Raw genomic sequence first — 22,596 nt, 5'->3', positions numbered from 1 at the left:
CTACATTTGTATATATTTAGTGAAATATGAGTTTATTGATGTTTACCTTGATATCTGCTTCGTTTGGGGTTGCTGGTTTTCTTTTTCGTCGGCGACGCAATCGTTGTCGCTTGCGTGCACACAGTCTTATGTTTGTTGGTTGTTGGGTTGTTGCTTCATCGCCGGCAGCAGTTGCTGCGGCTGTCTTTAGCGACAACATGTTGCTGCTGTCTAGCTGTTGCAGATGCGGCTGCTGGTCATTGCTTCTACCGTGGGTGGCTACATCCTCGTCCTTCGATGCTGGCTCCTGTTGCTGGCTATTGTGCTGCTCGCTTGCAATGTTGCTGTGGTGTTTTGTACTTAAGCTCCTTGGTTGCAGTGTTGTGAGTTGCTGGTTGTGCCTCTTGTTGCTGCTGTTGCACGCGCTGCTGGTGGTTCTTGTGCTGCTACTGCTGCTGATGTTGCTGCTGCAGTGCGCTAATCTTACTGCCAGCCACAGCTCATCATCGTCAACTTCAGTCAGTTTCAGTTGTGCATTTTTCATAGTCTCTTTCGGTGTTGGTTGTTGCCAGCGGATATGTTGTCTGCTCTCTACTAGATTACAATAATATAATTTTCGGTTTTGTCGGCCTTATCCAGCTGCTGCAGCTTTCATTGTTCTGTGCGGGGTTTTTTAGTTCCCTTTTTAGCTGTGTGCCTGGGCTGCCCTTAATACCTACTAATCTTACGAAATTTTCACCGCCTTTTCACGATTTTCCTTTATATCAATATGGCAAGTATATGCTTTATTGTTTGCAACGTTTTCATGTCTTTCTTTTGTCTTCTTATTTTCTTTACAACCCGAAGAGCGTTTTTCTATTATTTTTATGCGTTTTCCTACAATAAAAGTTTATACCACAACTTTTTTCTCGTTTCTGGGCTTGCTTCATGCTTCATTCATCCAATTTTCATAACTTTATTCCGCTGTTAATGTTCCTTTTTGCCTTTTCTCCCTCATTTGTTCGTGGTCTCCGATTTTGTATAGTAGTTGCTATATTATACTAGATTTCGTATTGTTTTGCTATAAATGTTGAGCTACTCAATTGTTAGTTCTCCTAATGCAATCCGTTGCAGTTGTATATGGCAGTGCTTTGTAGCATTTGGTTTCTATTGATTTACTTGACTTCTTCCTTATTTGTGAATGCAAAAGTGGTGGCTGCAAGGAAAAGATACAATTTCTTAGTTAATAATATTTCAAAAACAGAAAGATACTTTTGTTATACTAAGCTAAGCGCAGCACTTTAATTTCATCTCATTCAACGTAGCACTTAACACACTTTCAATATTAATCCAAAGCCAATCGCCATTACCGAAACAACCTTAATCTGCATTATAGTTGCTTTTTCAAGTACTTGCATTAGAAATTTACCCTGTGGCATCTGCCATTCCAATTTGGCTAAGTCAAGATTCTCAGATTCCGGCCCAATGACCCATTCAGTAACCCCAGGCAATAAACTACGACGTTGCATTTGACCACAAAGGAAACTACGACATGCACAATTTTCGATAGAAAGCTGAGAGCTCTCTAAGCAATTGCCCAAATTTTAGTTTCAATTACTCAAACTAATTAGTTTTGCTAAAACAATAAACCCTAAACATTTTGCATGCTAATCACTCCTAAGAATTTGCGCATCTGTCAGCTGGGATGTCAGAATGTGGCAAGAAGATCCTGGATGGCCGAAAGGCCTACTCGATGCCAAATGCGAACACTAAGTTGCAGTTGCTCCCGCACTACCGCACTCCCGCAGGACTTTCAATTCCTGCCCAACTCGCACTGGTAGTCTCAATAAATAATGCGTATGCAAAACGATAAGCACACAAGGGTCCCAGTGTCCTGGCAAATGGCCGAGCAGGAATTGAAGCCACTGCAGGATGCGAAATGCAAATGCCACAACGGAAGGCCTTCGGGCAGGAACGGAATGAGAACGAGAACGAGAACAGAACAGAACCATTCCTGACGTTGATGGACGTGTGCGGGACATTTATGGCATGTCCTGTTAAGCAGGACTCCTGCAGATCAGAGCGGCTTTGCTGGGAACGGACCATGGAGCTTATGCATATTTATGCCACAAGTTGTTACAATCTCCCAATAGTTTGCAACCAAAAGTTTTTGAATACGAAAAGACAATCACACTTTGACCACACAATTACTTTGAACAGATCTCTGGCATAATCCGACTGGTTGGAATCTATTGCCACTTCCCCCAGCAGTCTGAATGTCAATTCGTTTTTTAATTTTTTTGAAATGCCAACCGGTTTTTGGTAGCATCTTTGAAAAAAAATAGCTGAAAAAGAAATGTGCCCGGCTGTCGGGGAGGAAAACAATAAATGCATAAAATAGAAATGTCAACAAGCAGTCTCTCTTCTGTCAAAGTTCAGTTTTGCAACTGTCAGTGGAATTTGAATTGAAAGAAATGGAAATAGCTTCCGTTTGGAACGAAGGGAGTTTTTTGGCTCTGACATGTAGTGGGAAACATTGTTTTGCATCTAAAACGCTGTCAGCGACACACAAACATCACAACACTTTTTCATTCTTATTGTCAGCTCTAAATATTCGTTACGAAAATATTTCATAGTCAAAGGAGTGCCAAATAGCAATGCTACGAAGTCTGGTTAGTGTGATTGTTATATATTTTCCCAACTTTCAATCCTTACTAAACAAGCAACGTATAATTGATTAGTTTAGAGAGTATTAATACAATGTCAACATTCTTTGATCTCTCACCACAAAGGTAACATTTAGTATTAAAAGATAAAGCTATTTTCATCCAATTTTAAATCGTTTTCTTGTATTTAGCAACTTTTAAAATTTGGGCCTGCTCTTACCACATTCGCGATGCATTTTTTTTAGTAAAATCCCAAGAGGCCAGGAGTGACAAAGAAGTTTCGGGGAAATTGTTTCCGCCGGCGAAGAAATCTTTTCGCCAAAATATCCCGCTGTGGGCACTCAAAACAGCATTTAAACTGCAATTGAACCTGTCCGGATGGGAAGCGTCCAAATGGCGTGCACAAAACGATGATGCGGGAGACAGGGGACAGCTGCTTGCGGCAGAGCCGAGCTGCAACTTGCAGCTTGCAACAGTTGGTGGCGCGATGTGGTGGCATTTAATGGGTCACTTGGCTTGGGGCGTCAGCATAACAACGGCGATGGCGATGCCACTCAAATATTTAGCTGTGCGATGGCAGGTGCAGGAATGGCCCCGAAAACCAGGCGGCACTTTATTTCTTGGCCGCGTGCCCATTGGCAAATATTGCGCATACGTACCGTGGACAAATGCCGGAAAGGTATCGCTTTTATTGCAATCGCTGTGAAATATTCGAAGAGTTTGCGGTCGTCTAATCAGCTGAAGTGGCAGACCGCAGAATTTTCAGCCCTCTTCTCGTATTTGCCCACTTCACCCAGCCAGCCGTATTGATGTATGAAATTTTGTAAAATTTATGCGATGGTCGTCGCATAAAATGAACGACCAGCTCACCAGACACGAATCCTGGGCAGTGGGCAATGGGTTGTGGAGGACCGGAATGGGCATGGGGATGTGGATTGGGAGGAGGATGGTGGACGGGGAAGAATGGCAACTGTTGGCGTCGCATTGCAGATGAAACCATTTTTTCGGACTCCAGAGACTTTTCCGTTTGGCGCGTGAGCAAATTAATTTTCAGCGCACAGAGCAAAAAATGGTTTTTGCATGATGAACGGAGTGGGGGGCTAGAGATGGAAATGGGCAAACTGCATGGTGTAAATGATAGCCAACCCTTGGTGTGGTCGCCACTCGCCACTTTTCCCTCACACAGCTGGCTCAATGAATTATGAATTCGGTTGGCAAAAAGTGGAAATTGTTTTTCTTTTTCATTTTTCCCAGGCCGACTCTTTCTCTCGACCGGTTTTTATTTTGCGGCTTGCAAAAAGAATTATGTGCTGAATGTTCTTAGCCATGTTACGACCAGACTTTCCTTGGCGGCTTTATTTTCATTTTTGTTGCTGTAGAGTTGGCGAAAACTGGCGACAGTTTCGCAATGCTGGAAAATTAATATTTGTACAAGTGGATTTTCTGTTATATTTATCTGTTTTTCCTATTTTGGCTTCCAGCTAGCTGCGAAAAGTTGATGACAAACTGCGGAAATTTTGGAAGGGATAAGGAGAAAGTGTGCTGAAGTTGTTTCTTTTGAATGTGACAAGAATTTAGTGTCCATTTAAAAATATTCTTTTGTTCGCATAGGTTACTCGCGTACGAGAAGTTTTTATCTTCGAGCTTAATGAACTTTGTAATTGTCTAACTAACATCCCTATCTATAAGTTGCTAGTTATAAATATTTTTAAATATTTTTTTGTTCTTGAACATTAGGTGTTCTAAAAATACATGATTTGCTGTCGTCTAACGTATGCCATAAATAAAAATAAATGCGAAATTCAACAGAATTTTTAAGTCCATAATGCAGAAACAATTTACACTCATCCATTGAATGCCCACACATCGCCTTTTCCTTTGGTGTGCAGAACTGAGTGTGTGTGTGTGTATTCATTATTTATGCGACTGCTACGGATGATTTATGTTCGGTTATATTTGTCGACAGGCGACACATTGAAAGAGGCAGAGAGACAACACCACTTTACATGTGTTTGGTTAAAAGTGTTTGCCGTGTTTAATGCAAATATGCAAACAACAATGGCAGCAAAAGCATGGAAAGGGCCAGAACTGGGTATGATCAGCCGAAGGCAAGACCGAACATGGCCAACAAACAACCAACAACCGACAAACAAACGTGGCCCAGACAAGCAGCAGCACAGCGACAACGGCAGCCAGAAATATTCACGAGCTTGTCGGGGGATATATACGTACATGTATCTGAATGGCATGCAAAAGAGTTCGAACTGTGAGCACCCAGTCCTCGGCCACGCCCATTTTGGAGCCTGTCCGCCCCGAATGTAAAATATTTCCCTTGCCTGCCGCTCAAAAAATAATTTATTTGCACTTACACGGCGAGCCAGAGCTGCTGGCCATGCTATCACCATCATTATCATCTTCGGTCGGAACGCAGGCAAAGGCATCAACATTGTCATGGACCGAAGTCAAAGTTCAATAGACTTAAGGCCAGAATGGAACTAGAGGCAAAAGCTGCCAATGACGTTGAAAATGCAATTCATCACCCCAAGTTTTCCTTCTCTGAAAGGAAATTGAATTGGAATGGTAGACGTGGACGGGTGGAAGGCGCCCAAAACGCAGATATTCCGGGCAAGAAAGTCGAAGCGATAATAAATACGACCAGAAATGGGAAACTCTGGATAGCAGTGAAATGTTTTCTTTTTCCGAGACTGCAGCGTTATTCAACTATTAATATCCCAAAATGATAAGGCCAAGAAAGCCCATTCTCGAAAGCATATGCTTCCAACTCATTGAGCAGAACTTTTCAAACAAAAACGGAGAAAGGCATAAAGTATGCAATTTCAGCGTCTGCTTATAACCGAAAAATATGGCCAATTTAATGGGACAGACCATATGAAGCATACGGAACCCGCCCCGAAAGACAACATCCCCGTTTTCCTTGACACATTACCGATGCGATGGGTTGGAATGGTGGTCCAAACCCTTTCAACGCACCATCGCATCTCTGGCGAAACTAAAAATCATAAAAAGCAAACTTTGCTGACCAACACAAACATACGCACAGACAAGGGGGAAACATGAAAAGGCGAACAAAATATCATAAAGCAAGCGATTTTTTAACAATAAAATAAAAGAAAAGCACACAAAAGGTACGACCCCGCCCATTCAGCCCCCTTGATCAACCCTCCGCCTGGGAAAACTGCTTTAGCAACAGCACAGCTTGGCATTTAACACGGCCCATAAGACCAAATATAGAATGTCCAGGACCAAAAATAAATTACACGACCATTATGGCCAAGAATCCGATTTTCGTAGATACACACCAAGGTCTCGGGACCACAGACCAAGCGAATGGAGAACGCTTTTTTCTACCCCTTTCGGAAGGGCCAACACTTGGCCAGAACGTGATTTACCAAATTAGTGTTGCTGCAGGTCCAAATGGCGCTGGCCGTAACCGAAATCACATAAAATATGGCTAATACAATCCTTAATAGTCAATTCCAAACCCCGAACACAATAACAAAGGGGCTTCACACTTGTTCCATTCTCTTAGCAGCATTATGTGTGCTTAGTGCGAAATATTTGGACTAAAAAAGCTCATTTAAGGATTTAGGGTAATCCCATATTTCCCCTGCATCAATAATAAACAAAATGAGTTGAGTATACACGAAATTTCCAAATAATAAAAACAAATAACTGAACATATAAATCACGTTTGAATGGAAATGCATATCATTTAACATATTAACTCATTAACGCCAATAAAGTCTAACGCAATTTTCGCAAGCTTCATTTCCGTTTCATTTCAGGCGATAATGCAATAATGGATCAATTATACAAGTAAGCAAACGAATTATAGACAAACAGTGAAACGCATAATAGCTTAATTGTCCGCTGGGTATTAATATATACAGCAGTGTTTTTAAAGAAAAACTCCTCCCCTTGAAATCCCTTAACTCCAACTGATAAATACACCCATATTTAACAGTATTCCAGTTGTGGAACCATATAAATTCGATCTAACTGCAACAATAAATAAGAATCATTTTGGGGGCGATTAACGTGGCGAACAAAGGGGGCCAAAAGCATGCCCTTGTATGTGTACGTGTATGTGTGTGTGTCTGTATATATTGTTGCTGGATTAACCCTATAGGATTAACCCTAAATGTGCTGTGGCAATTATTGCCAACCGGATGACGCCGACGTCGACGTCGACTGCAGCTGGCATGCCAACTTAATTTTTAGCGCAGACGGCAACAACTTGACCCATATTTCCAATGAGCTGACACCCGCTCACCAACACAATCTCAGTGGCACTTAAAGCTCACACACACACCCCTGTCCAAACGGAAACCCTCGCAACACCCACAACCCCTCACCCCCCACCCGCATCACATCCTATCCCACTGCACATTAACGTACTGAAAACTGAAATTTTTGTCGTCGAAGCGGCAAATGAGCTGGAAGATGGTGGAGGGGGGGATGGGAACGGTGTTTTGGGGGTCCTGCTAAACAAATATATATACACGTAAATCTATATAAACTGTTGGTGTGTGTGTGTGTTGGTGGACACACAGAGGTTTGTTGGTAACGAAAAACGAACGCAAAAGCGAAAACCGAAAACCATTGAAATGCCCATGATGATGATGATTTGGTGGGAAGGGGCTGCGAGGAGGATGCTTTTGCGACGGCGCAAAAATAAATTAAGTAAAAATTAATGTCACAACACAACAGAGCCAGGCAAGGGGAAAAGCAGCAGCAGCCTTGGCTTTTTGAAATGAATTTTATTAGGCAGATGCGCTGCTGGCTGGAACTTCCTTGCCCATTTCCCATTTCCCACTTGCCATTTCCCTTCGGCACTCCCTATCGTCAATTTTCCTACTTGTCCTACTTGGCCACGCATAAACAAACACTTAAAGAGCGTATACAGGGTGCTTCGGTTTCAAAATCAAATTAAGCGTTGCTGCTCCATTCCCCAACACCCTCCCCTCACCCAGCACCTCCCGACCAAAAAAGAAAAGCCCCCAACCACTGCTTTCTCCCCAAAGAGAGCAGCTCTCTCTTCTGCTCGCGCTCTCTCTCTCTTTTTCTGTGTGTGTGTGTGTGGAGAAAGTGCGTGCCCAGCGTGGGTGGGTGAAAGCTCGTTTTTGCTAAAATTTTAGCCCTGGATGCTGCTGGAAGTTCCTGCTTATTTCGCCAGCCTCCCCGCATGTTGTTGCCGTCTTTGGGGCACGCATAGAAATTTTAATGTTAGCCTCGTGCCAGCAGAAAAATGGGAAAAGCCTGGGGAAAAGCGTGGCGGCGACGTTGAAGAAAAGAGCTATCCCAGCGAAACTGCACGCAATTTAATTTTGATTTTCATTGCTCTGGCGCACGATGAGCGGCAAAATGCATTAGCATGGCATTTCAAAGATAACTCGACTATATTGCATGTTATTACTGCTGCTGCATTGCAATAATGTCATGCTGGCGAAATGCACGAACGACATCCTGGCCAACATCAATTTGGGGCAATTACACTCGCAATTTGTTGACTGTCTGCCACAGCACTTTATTTCATGTTTGCCGATTATTAGAGTTTATTTGGGATTTTGAGTAGTGGTAAATCCGTTTATTAGTCACCGAAAACATGTTATTTTAAACAAACGATGCTGAAGGATTTACTATGAATTTTATTTTACAAAATATAGAGACCGAATGTGTGCAGATATGTGGTTCTTTAATTCAATTCAATATATATCAATTTTATTACCTTAATATTGAAGTAAACTATATAGCACAGCGGCATATTATAAAGTTGCATGAAGATACATCTGCATTAACTTAAGCGAACTTTGATATCTTAAGAGTAAGGCGAGAATTAAATTTCTTAGTAAATGTATTTATTGTGGCCTTAAATATAAGCGAATAAAGCAATGTTTCGGTTTTGCCAAACAATTCGATTAGCAGCTCTTTGTACTCCGCTTAACCAACTAATTGTGTAAAGCATGGAAACACTTTACAGCTGGGCTTTTGTGCTCGGATCGAACCATCCACCACGACTTAAGTGCATTTTAAATGTGGCCTTTTGTGTGTTGATTTTTCGCCGATATTCCAGCTGCCTTCTGCCCGCCCTCCTCCCGAAACTCCATTAAAACTAATTAATGTTGCGGCATTTAAAATAGTTGCTGGAAGTGGGGTGTGGGGTGGCTGCTGCAATATCTGCTTTACCAGTAGAGTAGGAGTAAATAATAATTACTAATACCGTGGCTGCAGCCAGGCGGGGATTATAGTCTGGGCCACGGCTTGCACCGCCGACAGGAACACCACCACGGGCGGTAATTCAGAGCACAGGCAAAGCAGATTGCGTACCACCAGCACCTCCTATCCCCAAGCTCCATTCGAGCTGAGCTGCCAGCGAGGCAATTGACCAACATTTTCAATTAATTTTTGCTCCAATAAGCAGGCGGCGGGCTGCGCTGCCAGTGGAGGAGTGAGTGCGACGACAGTCGACCCACCAACCCACCAGCGACCCCACCTCCTTGACCTCCCAGCCCGGTGAGCAGCCAGGCACAAGCAAAAACCACCCACCCAGCCCCAACATTTACATGCCCCTCGGATGAAAGTTTGCTTTGGCAGTAAAGTTATTTGAAGCGCAGCTGTTGGCCAAAGTCAACCCTTGCCACAAAATGTTGCTGCAAGACCGAATATTTTCCTCATAGCTGTAAAATACGATCTCAAAATTAATAAGCAACGTTCAATCTTCGACGGCTCTCATAATACAATTTTAGTCGCAGCAACACCAGCAAAGATTAATAATAATTATAACCAAATTTGTTGTCAGTGTTAAGTGATTTTTTCTTCTAAAGCTTTTTACTTTTCCCATCTTTCAAACAAATTTGACCCGATTTTTAAATTTGTAGCTGCAAGAACTGGTTGAAAACCTCGTAAGTGATATGTTTTGTTGCAAGGTTGGTTTCTCTACTCAACCAATGCTTTTTCTACTTCTTTTAAACCACCAACTAAAAATGGTTGTAAATATTCTTGGAAAATATGCTTGCCAGCGCACACATACACATACACACGTGTACGCACCTGCAGTTTGTGTAGCTACAACTAAACACGGTGCAAGTGATTCCATGTGCATTAACTTAAATGCTTTGCGGGCTGGGCACTTTGCGTTCTAAAAGGTAGAACTAAAATAAAATAAAATAAAATAAAAAGCTGGGTAAAAAGGAGAAGAAGGTGGCTCACAGTTGCGAGCGCTGTGGAGTAGGCAAAAGGAGTAAAAAATGCAGGGTAAAAAATGCTTTTTCAAACATTTAACGATTTTTTAGGTCAACCAAGAGCGCACGGATATTTTATCATAAAAATACGAATATACGGGCAAATATCAAATTGTGTGTGTGGCCCAGGTGCGCACATAACTTATTTCTTTGGCCTTAGTTTGTAAAAGGCAGACGCTCTCCAATATGCAGTGGGCTTTATGGGAATTTCCCTTTGGAAGTTGCATGTTTCTCAAATGCGAAACTTATTAACGTACTTCAGGATGTGCATTAGGAGTGCGAGTGCTGCTGCTGCAGCAGCTGCCGTTGGTTTCTCTAATTGCACCGTCCACAAATGTTGCATCCACAAAAACGTGGCCTTGCCACGGCTTGACAATAAGCAGCCTGCAAACTTGGCTTGCAAAAATTGTGAAGCAGCAGCAGCAGCACAAATCATGGAATGCAGCTGAGGGGGCATGCATTTTGTGATTATTGAAACACACAGCCCTCGTCACTCACATGCACTCGTTCTCTTTCTCTTTCTAGCCCCGGTCGCCCCGTCTCTCTCGCTCGCTCTCCGGCCATCTCTCTCTTCGGTGCTGTAAATAATTTCAAAGTCTGCGTACCGCCGAGAAAAATAGGTCAACAGTGTTGCTGCCGTTAAACTGGGCGTGACGGCAAAAGTGGCGAGCTGAAGTTGCATGCGCCACGCCCCTTTGGATCCTGCTGCGTCCCCCACTGAATATGCCGCCCTAAAGCTTATGGAACATAAAGTAGCTAGCCCTAAAATTCAGCCATGTTTCGCATATTTCTCATTCGCTAACGCCCACTCCCCCTACTCCTAATTGGGCTGGCGGTGGGCGTGTCAGGGGCATACATTCGCACACATAAATTGCACAGGATCAACTAGTGGTTAATATTTGATGGCTGCTGTTTGCGTTTTCCCGAGTCGCAGCAACAGCAGCAGCAGCAGCAACAGCGAACTGCATCCGAGCTAAACTGCAGCGACCTACTTTCCGACAATGCATTTTTGCAGAGGAGATGCTGAGGGAATGGGGGGTGGGTGAATTGTGGGTGGATTGGGGTGGCAGGCAGGAATCGGGGGTGGTAAGTGTTATTCGAGGGCTGCATCAACAAGTACACACTGAATAATTTGCAGGACTCCCGCTAGGTTGCGATGGGAAATGACTAAGAGCACTGGCTGCTGATTTTGACGAATGTCTTCAGCCAAGTGAAGTGAAGTTATCCCGTAAGAAAAGCTATAAAATTGCAATTGCCGAAGGAAAAGTTACATTTTTCCAAAACCACCTATTTATTCAATTACTGAAGAATATTGTATCTGAAGCTCTAGGCGATATTTTATTGTCTTAATTTTATATTGTATACTTGGAAATTTTAGAAGGCACTCTTTGATTTGCAAGAAATCCTAAGGAAAAAATCGAAATGATGTTCGTTTACTTGACATATCAAATATTTTTCTTAAACGAACATTTTTATAAAATTTTTTTTTTTATGTTTATGCTTCATTATTCTATTAATATTTCTGGCAACATTTTTAACTGCATCACGTTCTTAAGGTTTGAAATTTAGCTACGACCACTTTTCCCCAACCCTTTTACATTTTTAACAGTCCCTATTCGTTAACAAACGAACCATGAAAACGCTCTGCTTAAAACTGAACATTTTCCGCCATCAGTGCGGAATCTTTGAGGTAACTATTTATATAATTCGTTTATGCATTTGAAAAGTTTATTTTCCGTGCGCTAGTTGCCCAAGGCTTTAGCTCAACTGTTGCAGAGCGCTTTCCAGTTGCAAAGCTAAAACAATTTTTGCTAGCAAAATATAATAAATAAATAACTAAGCAGCAAAAGAGCAGACTGTGCGAAAAGTAAGGGCAAAAAATATGTGTAAAAATGAAGAGCGGTCGGAAGATAAGGCAGAACGAAAGGCGATGGCAAAGGCAAAGGCAGGCGAGTCCAGTCGAGTCAAGTTGAGTTGAGCCAGGCCATGTCCTTGGGCGACTTCCCACGCAAAAATATTCACCAGCAAAGGTTACCCCAACGCAAACACACACATATATACACGCACGCACACAGATACGAGTGAAAGCAATCAAAGTGAATGGCGGAAATAAACACACATACACAGAAACAGATACGAGCACAAACACAGATACACAGATACTCAGCACACCGCCAAAGAGAGAAGAAAACAACATAAAAATTAAAGAAGCTTTAAGTATTCCCGTTGTTTTTGCTGCCAAGGGGGCAGATAGTGGTTGTGAGCTCCATCCACTTGCAACAAATCGTCCTTTTTCTTAGAATTTGCACGCTTTCGATGTTTATTCGCTCTCACGCACTCTCTTCGCTCGCACTTTCTCTGCGGCGGATTTTCTCGGCTCTTTTCCGGCACTGCTCTCCCTGTTTACCCTAAAGCTCTGCTCCACGCTCCTTTGTGCAAAACACATATAAATGTGCAGCGATTATGGCTAAAAAGATCCGTGTGCCGCTGCCAGATACACTTCGCAAAGATACAAATACAGATACACAAAAGCGGTCGACTTTCGAAGCAGATGCTTCGGCTTAAAATATAATATAAATAATGCCTCTACTTAAGCATAGAAATAAATCCTTTTAATTCAAAATATCCGCATTAAATCAGAATCAACACTTTTTGTAGCTTTAGCTGTTAATAATAAACCAAATATATAGTAGCAATTTTATGTTTCTGAAATGAGTTGAAAGGTAGTGGGCCCACAACGGTGCTCATGTATCTAGATGGATTTTAATCCCTAAAATAAAGAATTTCCAATACAGATAACGTTAAATATGAGACTCACACTCTGCCTCAATAACTTAAAAGTCCTTCAGCATACATAGTTGTGAGTGAAAACATAACATTTCAAATATGTCTGTTCATTCGTCTGAGTATTTTTAGCCATTTTCAAGTTGGCTTGTTTGCTGATGTGCTGAGCATGAGCACTCTTGCCTCGAATGTTTATGAATATTTTATTTACATAAGCCAGTAATCAGCATATGAGTCCATATTGCTGCTAAGGGACTCACAATCCGTAAGCGAGATATGATGAGTAAAATGTTTATTAAACGTTTTAAATTTATCAGCCACAAGTGATGAAGCGAACTATGGGAGTATCTAATAGTTTGTCCGATTTGTTAATCCTCTTAAACTACTAACATTAATTTTTGGTCATGATGAAGATTGCTTATCCTATCTGTCTTTTTGTAATGATAAGGAACACCGTTGAATTAGAAAATTGGCTTAAAAATCAAGCCCCTACATTTGTAAATGACCATACTATTATCTGCCATTTAAAACATAAGCATTACAATTATGATTAAGTTGATACGCTTTATTTTCGAATGAAAAATGATTTAATATTAACAATCAATGTTGATCTAACACAGCCCAACGCCAAGGGATGAACCTGACCCCCTCATGGCACCCACTCGTCCACATCCACTGTTTTCTTCGAATACTGGCACTCCATCTCCTTGTTGGCCAAAGCAGCCCGCTCCTGGCGATATCGTCTACCACCCAGGAGACCCACAATAAGCAGAACGAACAGGAATCCACTGGCAACACCAATGATTGGTATGGTCCAGGGATTCAGCTCATCCTCATCGTCGGTGGCTTCATTCAGCCCGAGAATCTGATTGAGCAAAGTGCGCCGACAGCTGAGCTCTCCAGTTGCTTCGCCACTCTCCTCCGTCACATAGCCATCCGAGCACTGACATACACCGGAGTCCAGGCATGTTTGATGAGGACCACAGCCGGATTTTAGGCAACCCTGTTCATTACTGTCGAATTGCTTCTCGCGGCATTCGCCGCGGAAAAGGACGAAGTCATCGGGACAGTGGGTGGCCGTGAATGCGGCTGTTGAACTGGTGCTCGGCGAATCAGTGTTGTCCTCGGTGGTGTCCAGTTCCTCAGAGATTGACTCTGCACTCAGCTCGATACACCTTTCTTCGGCCTTATCCCACCGATATCCGGAGTTGCAGGCACAGCGTTCCACATCGATGCACTTGCCATTGGCACAGCCATCGCCCACCCGGCAAACTGGGGCACATCCACCACTCACACCATCGTCAGTTGGCTGCAATTGGGTATAGCCGTCGCGACAGGCACAGGTATTGGGCGTTACGCACTGAGCTCCCGCAGGACATGGGGTCTCGCAGATGGGTTCACAGTAGTGGCTGCCATCCTGGTGATTTCTGGCCGACACGTAGCCGGAAATGCACTCACAGCGATCTGGAGCGGCACAACTGGCGTGGGCGGGACAGCCCCGACTGCAGATGGGCTCACACAAGCCGGACTCCACCTGCAAGTAGCCGGAACAGCACTCTCGTACCAGCCGGTGGGTGACTTGTTCCTCCTCGGAATCGTAGATCTCTGTGATCTTCTCAGTCTTCTTCCAGATTTTCCACTTGGAGGGCTGTTTCACTATAACCCGCTGTTTGGTCACTGGCACTGTGGCTCGAATCGTCTCGTTCCTTTCGCAGTAATTATCACGCTCAGCGTTTGCTGCAACGGAGCCGAGCACCAAAATCAGGGCCCAGATGAATTTCATTTTCCAGTTTGACTTGTCCGTTCGCAACTGCAGTCGGTACACAACTGAATTTTCCCAGAACAAGAAGTGCGGACGACAGCTAAGCTGGCCACTCAGGCAGTGGACTGCGGGGAGGATCGGCAGAGAGTGCAGGCAGGCCACCAGATAGGACACAACAACATCCGCAGCTAGATACAATCGCTCTCTACACTGAAAACAATCTCATCGAAATGTTGCGCTAAGCGGAATGATGCTTAAGATAATTCAGATAATTAAGCATTGGATTAATTAAAATCTTAATAGCTTAACAAAAGAAAATTATATATTTTTACCCATTTAATTATACAAAATATTAAACATCTCCCAATTTCGTTTAGTGCTGTGATCTCGGAGGGTTGCAGCATATCTGAGCCGCTGCCAAAGGTCACCACCGGATTTCTGATCTCTCTGACTTTGAACCTCCCCCTCTTTATCACAGTGCCCTATCTATGAGTGTCCCTTTTTCAGTTATTATCATAAAACCCGCTTTATAAGTTGCCCGCATAAAGACGGTGATAAGGCTGAAAATAACATAACATAAAGATGTAATTGTTTTCCATTGAGAATCGTTGCCGATATGACTCACAAAGAGCGGAACTAAACGGTTTACATTGATGTATTTTTACTTCACGACTTCCTCCACATCTAATAGAAAATAATAATCATTTTACACTACTGCGTTCTTTAAAAATGAGTAAGATTTTTTATCGTTACTTCATGTCTAAACAGTATGTCCCAGGATTTTTTCCATTTTACTCTTATCAAATGGTCCTTTTTGGTACCTGCTTTTTCGGAATTTTACCTGTTCAACTAGCTGTTTTCTTCTGATAGAAACGAAAAATTATACTTTTTCCCAGCAGGCAAGATTTTTCTATCCAATTTAATTGACTGAAATAGTTTCCTTATGGTAATTTTGGGTATCGTGGACCATTTGACTTTTAGAAACGGTGGGAAAAAATAAAACCTTATATCTATTAGTAAACATAGAAAATGATAATGTAACACTGGTGAAATGTGATTACTTTGCTTATCCATATTAAAATACATTTTACAGTCAGTCTGCATAATATGCTTTTCCGATTGACTTTCCACATAGCTCGGTCGAGCAATTATCTCAATTGAAATATGATCCCCAAAGCGTTTAAGAGGTCACTCATTGGCAGGCTGAGCTTAATGCGCTTTTACAAAACGCAAATCAATTTGGCAGGATGAAACTCATAAATGTTTGAGCCACTTGAATAAATTCTGGCCCCCAGGAAGCCTGACGTCATTGGGCTGGTGGCAGTCGCACATTTGTTACTTTTGTCACGCTCGTTTCGAGTCGGGATCTCTGGGACAATGTTTTGTTGAGCACATTCACAGTGAACCCGAAACCCCACATATGTGCATGTGTTCATATACAGAAACGAGTACATATAGATGGATGTGGGTATATGGGAACGAGTGTCAATGCAGGAACAGGCGGCGTATAGGGCACGTATCCTGTGCCGCAAAATGCTCCAACTCTTCGCCCCGCGGCCTGACTTTATGGAACATATGAACGGATGAATGACAGCTGACATAGAGACAAAAGTGTGTGTGACACAGTCACATTCTAATCTAAAATAATTGAATTGAAGTCAGATTGCAACTGATGCCTTGTTCCGTGTGTGTGTGTGTGTGTGTGTGCGTGGCTATGTATCTGTATCTGTATCGCACAGATAAAGATACAGATACGGCACGACGTTCTTCTTTTGAGCGAGTGTGGCTGTGCTGGTTATCCCAGTTATACTGGGTGTGCAAAGTATAACTGTTGGATAACAGATAAACGGCATGTGCCACTTGCCACTGACAGTCAGCCCGTATCTGTATCTTCTGGCGGCGTACTCGTATATTTGTATCTTTTGCAGCCGCCAGTTGCCCACATCACATATGCGAGGCGCCGCCTAAGATAATTAATGGTTTACGGGGTTTCGCTAACTGGATTTTGGTTTTTCATTGTCTTCACAGCATCCCGCAGCACCCACGGCGCCCATGACACCCGAAAAGCGGAAAACGTAACCCAACCAGCTCTTCACTCGTCGAGATTTCTCACGTCGGCGACTGCAATTAGGTCGGGGGCCTAGTCAAAGTTGTGGCCACCCCTTGAGTTATTGCCGAGCTTCGACTGCGATTCGCGACTTGCTAATTGCCAGCCATAAATTTGCATTATCTCACGTAGAGGTAAACTCCCGAAAAGCGTTCAAGGAAGTCCAAGTCCCCTCCTGTCCCTTCTTTGGAACTGTTAAATTATCTAAGTTGCTGGCGGACCCAAAAACTTTGGCCCACCTCGTGTGACATCTGCTGCTCAAATGCACAGGCACGTAGCTGCCTCCCAATCAGTTTGGGTTAAACTAGGTGGTCCTGGGTCTCGCAGGTTCAAGATTCACTTGCTATGGACGGTTTAACTGGCAGTTTGTTGGGGCATTTCATGGCTAAGCCTCCATCGGCACCTTAGCCCTCCGACCCGCACTCTGCGGGCGAAAAGTTTTGGTGGCACGAAAGTTTCCAGCTCCCGAATGATACGACAATAATTTTAATTATAGATTAGCAGACAAATCCTCGAATGAGCACTAAAATTTCACAAATTATGACGGCCGAAGAAGTTGTGCCCATAAAGCTGCCCACTCCGAAACCTTAAAACACATTTTTGGCTATGCCCTCCATTCAAAATGGTTCGATAAATTGTAAAAGTGTTAAAAAATAAATGGCAATATATTAAATACCTTTGTATCGCAATTCTATTTCCATTTAAAAATAACTTTCCAGGTCATGCATAAAATGGTTATGACCACTTAAGTTCGGTTCAAGGACTCACATCAGCTTCTTGCTCTTAGCGAATATATACCTAACATCTGCGAATTCTGCTGACCTTTTGCCTTCGCTACTATCCAACTATCCATTTCTATATTTACCAACCTCTGCACTGGCCTAGTTACGGCTAATATTAAGTGGTCCAAGAAAAAGCCAGCGAATTGTTAACCTTAAATCCCTTTTTCATTCGCGAAGCGAAGGTTAATGGAACAAGCGCAGAAAGCTGAGGCGTAGAAGTCCAACAAAAAGTGAGCATTGTTTGTCAGCTTTTTTGTCAGCGTTGGACTTGCCAGCAGCCAGTTGGCCCGACTACTATTACAAAAATATAAAAAAAAACACACAAAAAAAGGACACTGAGGAAAGGCTGGGGAAGACACACGTGAGAAACTTTGCAAATGGAAAAGTGAAACTGAAAACTGCGTCGCCGGCTGTGATTAAAAAAGTAGCGACGCCATTTGTTACACTTCTATATGTATGCTGGCAGTGGGTGGATGGTGGGTGGGCGTGTATATAATTTGGTTCATGGGCTACTCAGCTACTCATCTCACTCGACTGCGGCCATTTTCATCCGCTGCAAAGTTTAAGGTCCTTCATACATAAATAAGCAGTAGGCAAAGCGGCGTCGCCTCAAAGCACGGCGGCAAACAGCAGCAGCTGGATGAGGGGCAGGTGGAGCAGCTGGGGCAGGAGGGGCAACAACTAAGCGGACATGACACCCACTAGAAGAGCGCTCTTCAAAAGCGGCCAACAACAACGACACTCATCAACAACGGCCAAACAAGGGCGATAAAAACAAGCGCAACAAGGACTCTGAAACCCGAGACCCGGAGTCCAACATGACACATCGTCATCATACACGAGCGCCACGTAACAGTCGCGACTGCGACTTCCACTGCCGAGATCCTGACAACGCCTATGTCCTATGCACGAGTCTGCGTGCGTGTGTGTGTGTGCTCGTGCTTGTGTAGTGGTGAGTGGGCAGGAGCGGAGGGAGACTGGAGGCTTTGGATGTCCTTTGAGCAGTCACTGTGGCAGTGTGGCAGTCAGTCAGGGCTGCTGGCACATAATTAAGGACATCGTCGGCAAACGCGAGAGGCTGCGAGGCGGGCAGCGCGAAGTGAATTACTTTCGGGGATACTCTTTCCAAATGGCACTGGTCCAAGGACAATAGATTTGCGGTTTTCACTTTCAAACAATGTGTATTATTACACTTGATTGTACGAAACTGAAGCAATCAAATTAAGTTGTGCAATGAAAGAGGGGAGATTTTGATGTGGGAAAAATGTCAACTTTAAATGAAATTGAGCTATTTATTCTATGGATGCACAAGCAGAAACTAATGTAACAATATTGAAATGATACATTTTCTTGAATAACTATAAAAATCTTTGAGTAAATCCGACTTATAGGTATTGCCAGGGTATATTCCATAGTGTATAATAGTGCAATTTGTATCTTAGGCCCGCTGTTTGCACTCGGATTTGCTGACGACTAAGAGTGTGAGTGTGTTTTGTGGGCGGCAGCGGTGGCTGGGCGTGCCGGAGTCTGCATGAATGAATGATGAATGAAATGGCCAAAGATGCTGCCTGAGCCCGGCCAGAATGGGTCTGGGTCTGGGCCGTGGTGCTGTAGCCGAAGACAAAGCCACAAATGGGCATAATGAGCGTAAGGAGGCGGCAAAGCCGAAAGTGCTCTTGGGCGCTGCCAGTTCGGGACAATGCAGCGCGAATTGTGTCATATTATTAATGAAAAAGAGCCAGGCCAAAATGAGCAGCGAGTGCAAGAGATGAAAACAAAACAGGAAGCCGGAGCAATTTTAATATGCAACAGTAGTCGTGCCAAGTGTGTGTATGTGTGCGTATTTGGCAGCGCGTGTGTGTGCCTTGCGAAATGAAAATGAAAATCAAGCCAAAGCCCAAAAACCACGGCACCAGAGCAAATAAACCCACGACGGAGCGAGCGTCAAGTTATTTATTTGGCAATTGTGCGCTGCTTTTTATTGTCCTCCGAGTGGCTGCTGGCTGCTCTGTTTGCTTTTGGGCATTGCTCCGGAACACCCAGCCCACCAGGACAGCCAAATACCCACCCACCCACGCACAGACCACCCACCCGGACACCCACTTACTCGCCAGCTGGGTATTTGAATGTGGCTCTGTGGTCGTCGAAAGGTCAATGGAACAATTTTAAATTGCTCGCCCGAGAAGTGAAACAAAAAACCAAATCAACTCAAACCGACTGCACAGGAGCGATGGAGAAAGCTGAAATAATGCCTGCGGTTATGGCGTTGGGTATACGAACCCCTCTGTGGCTATGGCAGGTTTTGAAATACTTTAGCTGTTTCCAAAATATTCGGAACGGAATATTAAATCAAAACAAGACACTGAAGCTGTTCTCCTTAACTTGCCTTGGAAATAAAGTGAATAATGCTTTCGGTAAATTATATCTATCCATTTCGAAGTTACTACTTTAAATTAACTTAAATACCTGCATTGAGGTTGTAATTAAGAGACTCACCTTCTATCCCTTCTCCATTTGTTATGCAATCAAAGGGTTTTCCAATTGGCATTCAAGGATTGCGTTGATTGTGTTGAATAATTACTTGTAGAACTATTCCCGTTACTGGTTCGTGTATTAAACTTGTTGTATGCGTATTAATATTATTTTAAACTTTTTTATCAAATTTGTCTCCCAGAATTTTTGGTTGATAAGTAATGAAGTTGATGTAATTTATTTTAAATTCAATAATGATTATTATTTATTTATATGCGATTATGTATGTATGTATGTATCGAGTTAATCGACTTTTTTCAATTTCCGTCAATCGAAGACTTTCAAGGAATTTCCGAATTATTCCCACTTAGGTTCATCAGCCAATTGAGCTGTGCTTGAACTGTCCTTATGTTTTAATGTACTATTATTAAAAATTTGTATCAATCTTGTGCGTGTTTCAGTTGCTTATCGAGAACTTATACATCATTTGCGAATTTAGTTTTCTATATAATAGAACACTTTGTATTTAAATGGATTTTTGTTTGTATTATTTGTGTATGGATATTATAATTCGCTTGACATTAAGTGAGATTGGAATTTCGGGTGTGTATGCATTTTATGTTCAATGATGTTATTAATATTTACAACTGGCTCAAATAGTTTGCTTGTGAGTAGCCATCGCCATTAATTAATAACTAGTATTTTCAGTGTGGTTTCCCTTTGTTTGAATTACAAAATTGCTTTAGTCGTGGGCTTATGCGTTTATTCAGTTCAGCGATTAAATAGTTTTCGCGGCTTAGTATTTGTTTCCGCGGCTTGAAGAACTTTAAAATTGATTTATTTCTTGTGAATTTCACTCAACCGAATTAAATATTGCTTAGCTTATAAATTTGTTTGTATGTGGTTTTATATTTGTTTATTCCGATATCCGCTATTAGTTCTGGCACCCATTGCATATGGAATGCGTGTCGACGGCTACAAAGTGGAGAGGAATAACATTTAATTTAGTTAATGAAATTAACCATTTATTATTCAGTGAGCAATAATCACGAGTTTCTCACTTGTTGATAATGGCCCAGAATATCATATCATTCGGTTTTATTCATTCGTGCCACCCCTTTTTCCCAGCCAGACGCCCACACAATGTGAACATAAAAGTAACCATTGCCATTTATTTTTTGGCACCTGTTATACAGGCACACACACATATGTAAAATGAAGACAGAGAGCGAGCATGTACGAACGAAAGAGAGCGCGAGAGTTGCACTTGACATGTATCTGAAAGATACTTTCCTTTTTGAATATTGATAGCCTGATGGTCAATTAGCGATTCGCATTTAGGCTTCCTTGCCAGAACTCGAAAGTAATAGCAATGACAAAATCGGTGGCATAAAAATAAAATAGAGGCAGGAAGGATGTACGAAAATTTGTGTACAGCTATAAACTGAATGATAATGGCTAAACCGATACAGATGATGATGATGATGGAATTTTCACAAACACACGCACACACGACCTCCGGACCAAAAAAAAAAGAGTCGGACAAAGAGAGCGAAAAGGACGTTCACGGCACGTTATGTTTCATATTACACTTGCTACTGAATATCAAGTGCATACTATAGAAAGTCCTGGATAGTTCAATGGGTTTACCTGCTGGAATTGTTGTATATATCTGTTTCTAATATTTTATTTGCAGGCCGTGTGCGAGTGTGGGCACACTGGTATTAGTATATAAGATATATGGTATTGTTGTGCACACACAATTCCACACACACACACACACTGGCAGGGGCACGCACAGAGTCACACACTCACACAGACAGACGCGCGCGCACCGTTAGCGACAGACAACAGGCACACACTTAACCACACGCACACGCACACACCCGGAGAGAGACGCACGGAGATACGGATACGGATGCGGACACAGACCACGGGCAACGCGTTAGGACTCTCCGGCTCCGATGGCACACTCTCAACCGCTCCAGCGCTCAGCCGTCCAACCGTTCAATCGTTCAATCGCTCAATCGCTCAGCCGCTGTGCAAAAAGGCAACTGACAGCACAACCCGAAACCGGAACACCAACTGAGCCCGATGCCCGTGCAGCATTGCCAGCGAGGCGGCGCTGGAAGTCCTTTAGCTGCAGAAGCAGAGTCCTTTGCTGGAGCCGAGAGCCAGCACGAAAGCGACGAGCCCGAGCCTCGGCATCCCACGACACATCCTTGTGCAGGAATTCGAAATCCGAGCGCTGCTTGGGGATGCGCTGCCGATGTGAAGGCTGGAACATGTACCTAGGCGCACATATATATGCCACGAGTCCTTGCCAGCCGTCAGGACTCGTGACTCCACGGAGCCTGGAAAGTGTTCGCTATATGCGAGTGTGTGGGTCTCCTGCAGCTTTCAAGCTCTTCCCGGCGAGCTTTCGTCGGAGGCTGTAAGAGAGCGCCAGGAGATGGGCACTCTCTGCGCTTGTGGTAGTTACCCCTCGGTCACATGTATACAGGGTGCGGGGCAATCCTGTCGATGCCCATCGCATTGGTGGTTGTGCGTGGTCAACTCAAGATGTTTCGAAATATTCGAATAATAATTTCATGTTATTTACCTAAATGTATGCATTTTACCCCTTTTCATTTTATTTTATAATAAACACCTTTTAATAATTGTTTGCTATTTGAAACCTATTCTGCTTGTGTATATTTGAAAACAAATAAAGAACGAAACATAATAAAGGTATATTTAAATTAAAATAAATAAATAAATTTACAGCTCTCTTTTAATGATTTATTTACCAGGTTTCATGAGT

General features: G+C 43.0%; 2 protein-coding genes across 3 annotated transcripts in view; both read right to left on the bottom strand.

Moving 5' to 3' along the window:
• Positions 1–21,848, bottom strand: part of LOC6611249 (neuronal acetylcholine receptor subunit alpha-7) — a 52,001-nt gene extending 30,153 nt beyond the window's left edge. The window contains exons 1-3 of one of the 2 annotated variants that reach the window (XM_002035768.2): positions 21,726–21,848; positions 19,818–20,768; positions 47–1,174 (exon numbers count right to left, since the gene is read on the bottom strand). In XM_002035768.2, the coding sequence (XP_002035804.2) occupies positions 47–523 (477 nt within the window). In that variant the 5' untranslated portion in view covers positions 524–1,174; positions 19,818–20,768; positions 21,726–21,848. Of the gene's footprint in view, positions 1–46; positions 1,175–19,817; positions 20,769–21,443; positions 21,540–21,725 lie in introns of those variants that run through there. The other variant, XM_032720198.1, reaches the window with a different exon arrangement.
• On the bottom strand, positions 13,209–14,506 carry LOC6611246 (protein draper). Its single transcript, XM_002035765.2, has one exon. It carries the CDS (start codon positions 14,451–14,453, stop codon positions 13,320–13,322), a length of 1,134 nt encoding a protein of 377 aa, XP_002035801.1. The 5' UTR covers positions 14,454–14,506; the 3' UTR covers positions 13,209–13,319.
• Positions 21,849–22,596: the final 748 nt, after the last annotated feature.

Source organism: Drosophila sechellia, chromosome 2L (assembly GCF_004382195.2).
Source record: "Drosophila sechellia strain sech25 chromosome 2L, ASM438219v1, whole genome shotgun sequence".
NCBI lineage: Eukaryota > Metazoa > Arthropoda > Insecta > Diptera > Drosophilidae > Drosophila > Drosophila sechellia.
The sequence above is the reverse complement of the archived record's forward strand: the minus strand, read 5'-3'. Positions and strand labels throughout refer to the sequence as shown.

What these genes read in the sequence shown, in the direction of transcription:
- LOC6611246 (XM_002035765.2), bottom strand. Translation starts at nt 14,453, where the DNA reads ATGAAATTCATCTGGGCCCTGATTTTGGTGCTCGGCTCCGTTGCAGCA.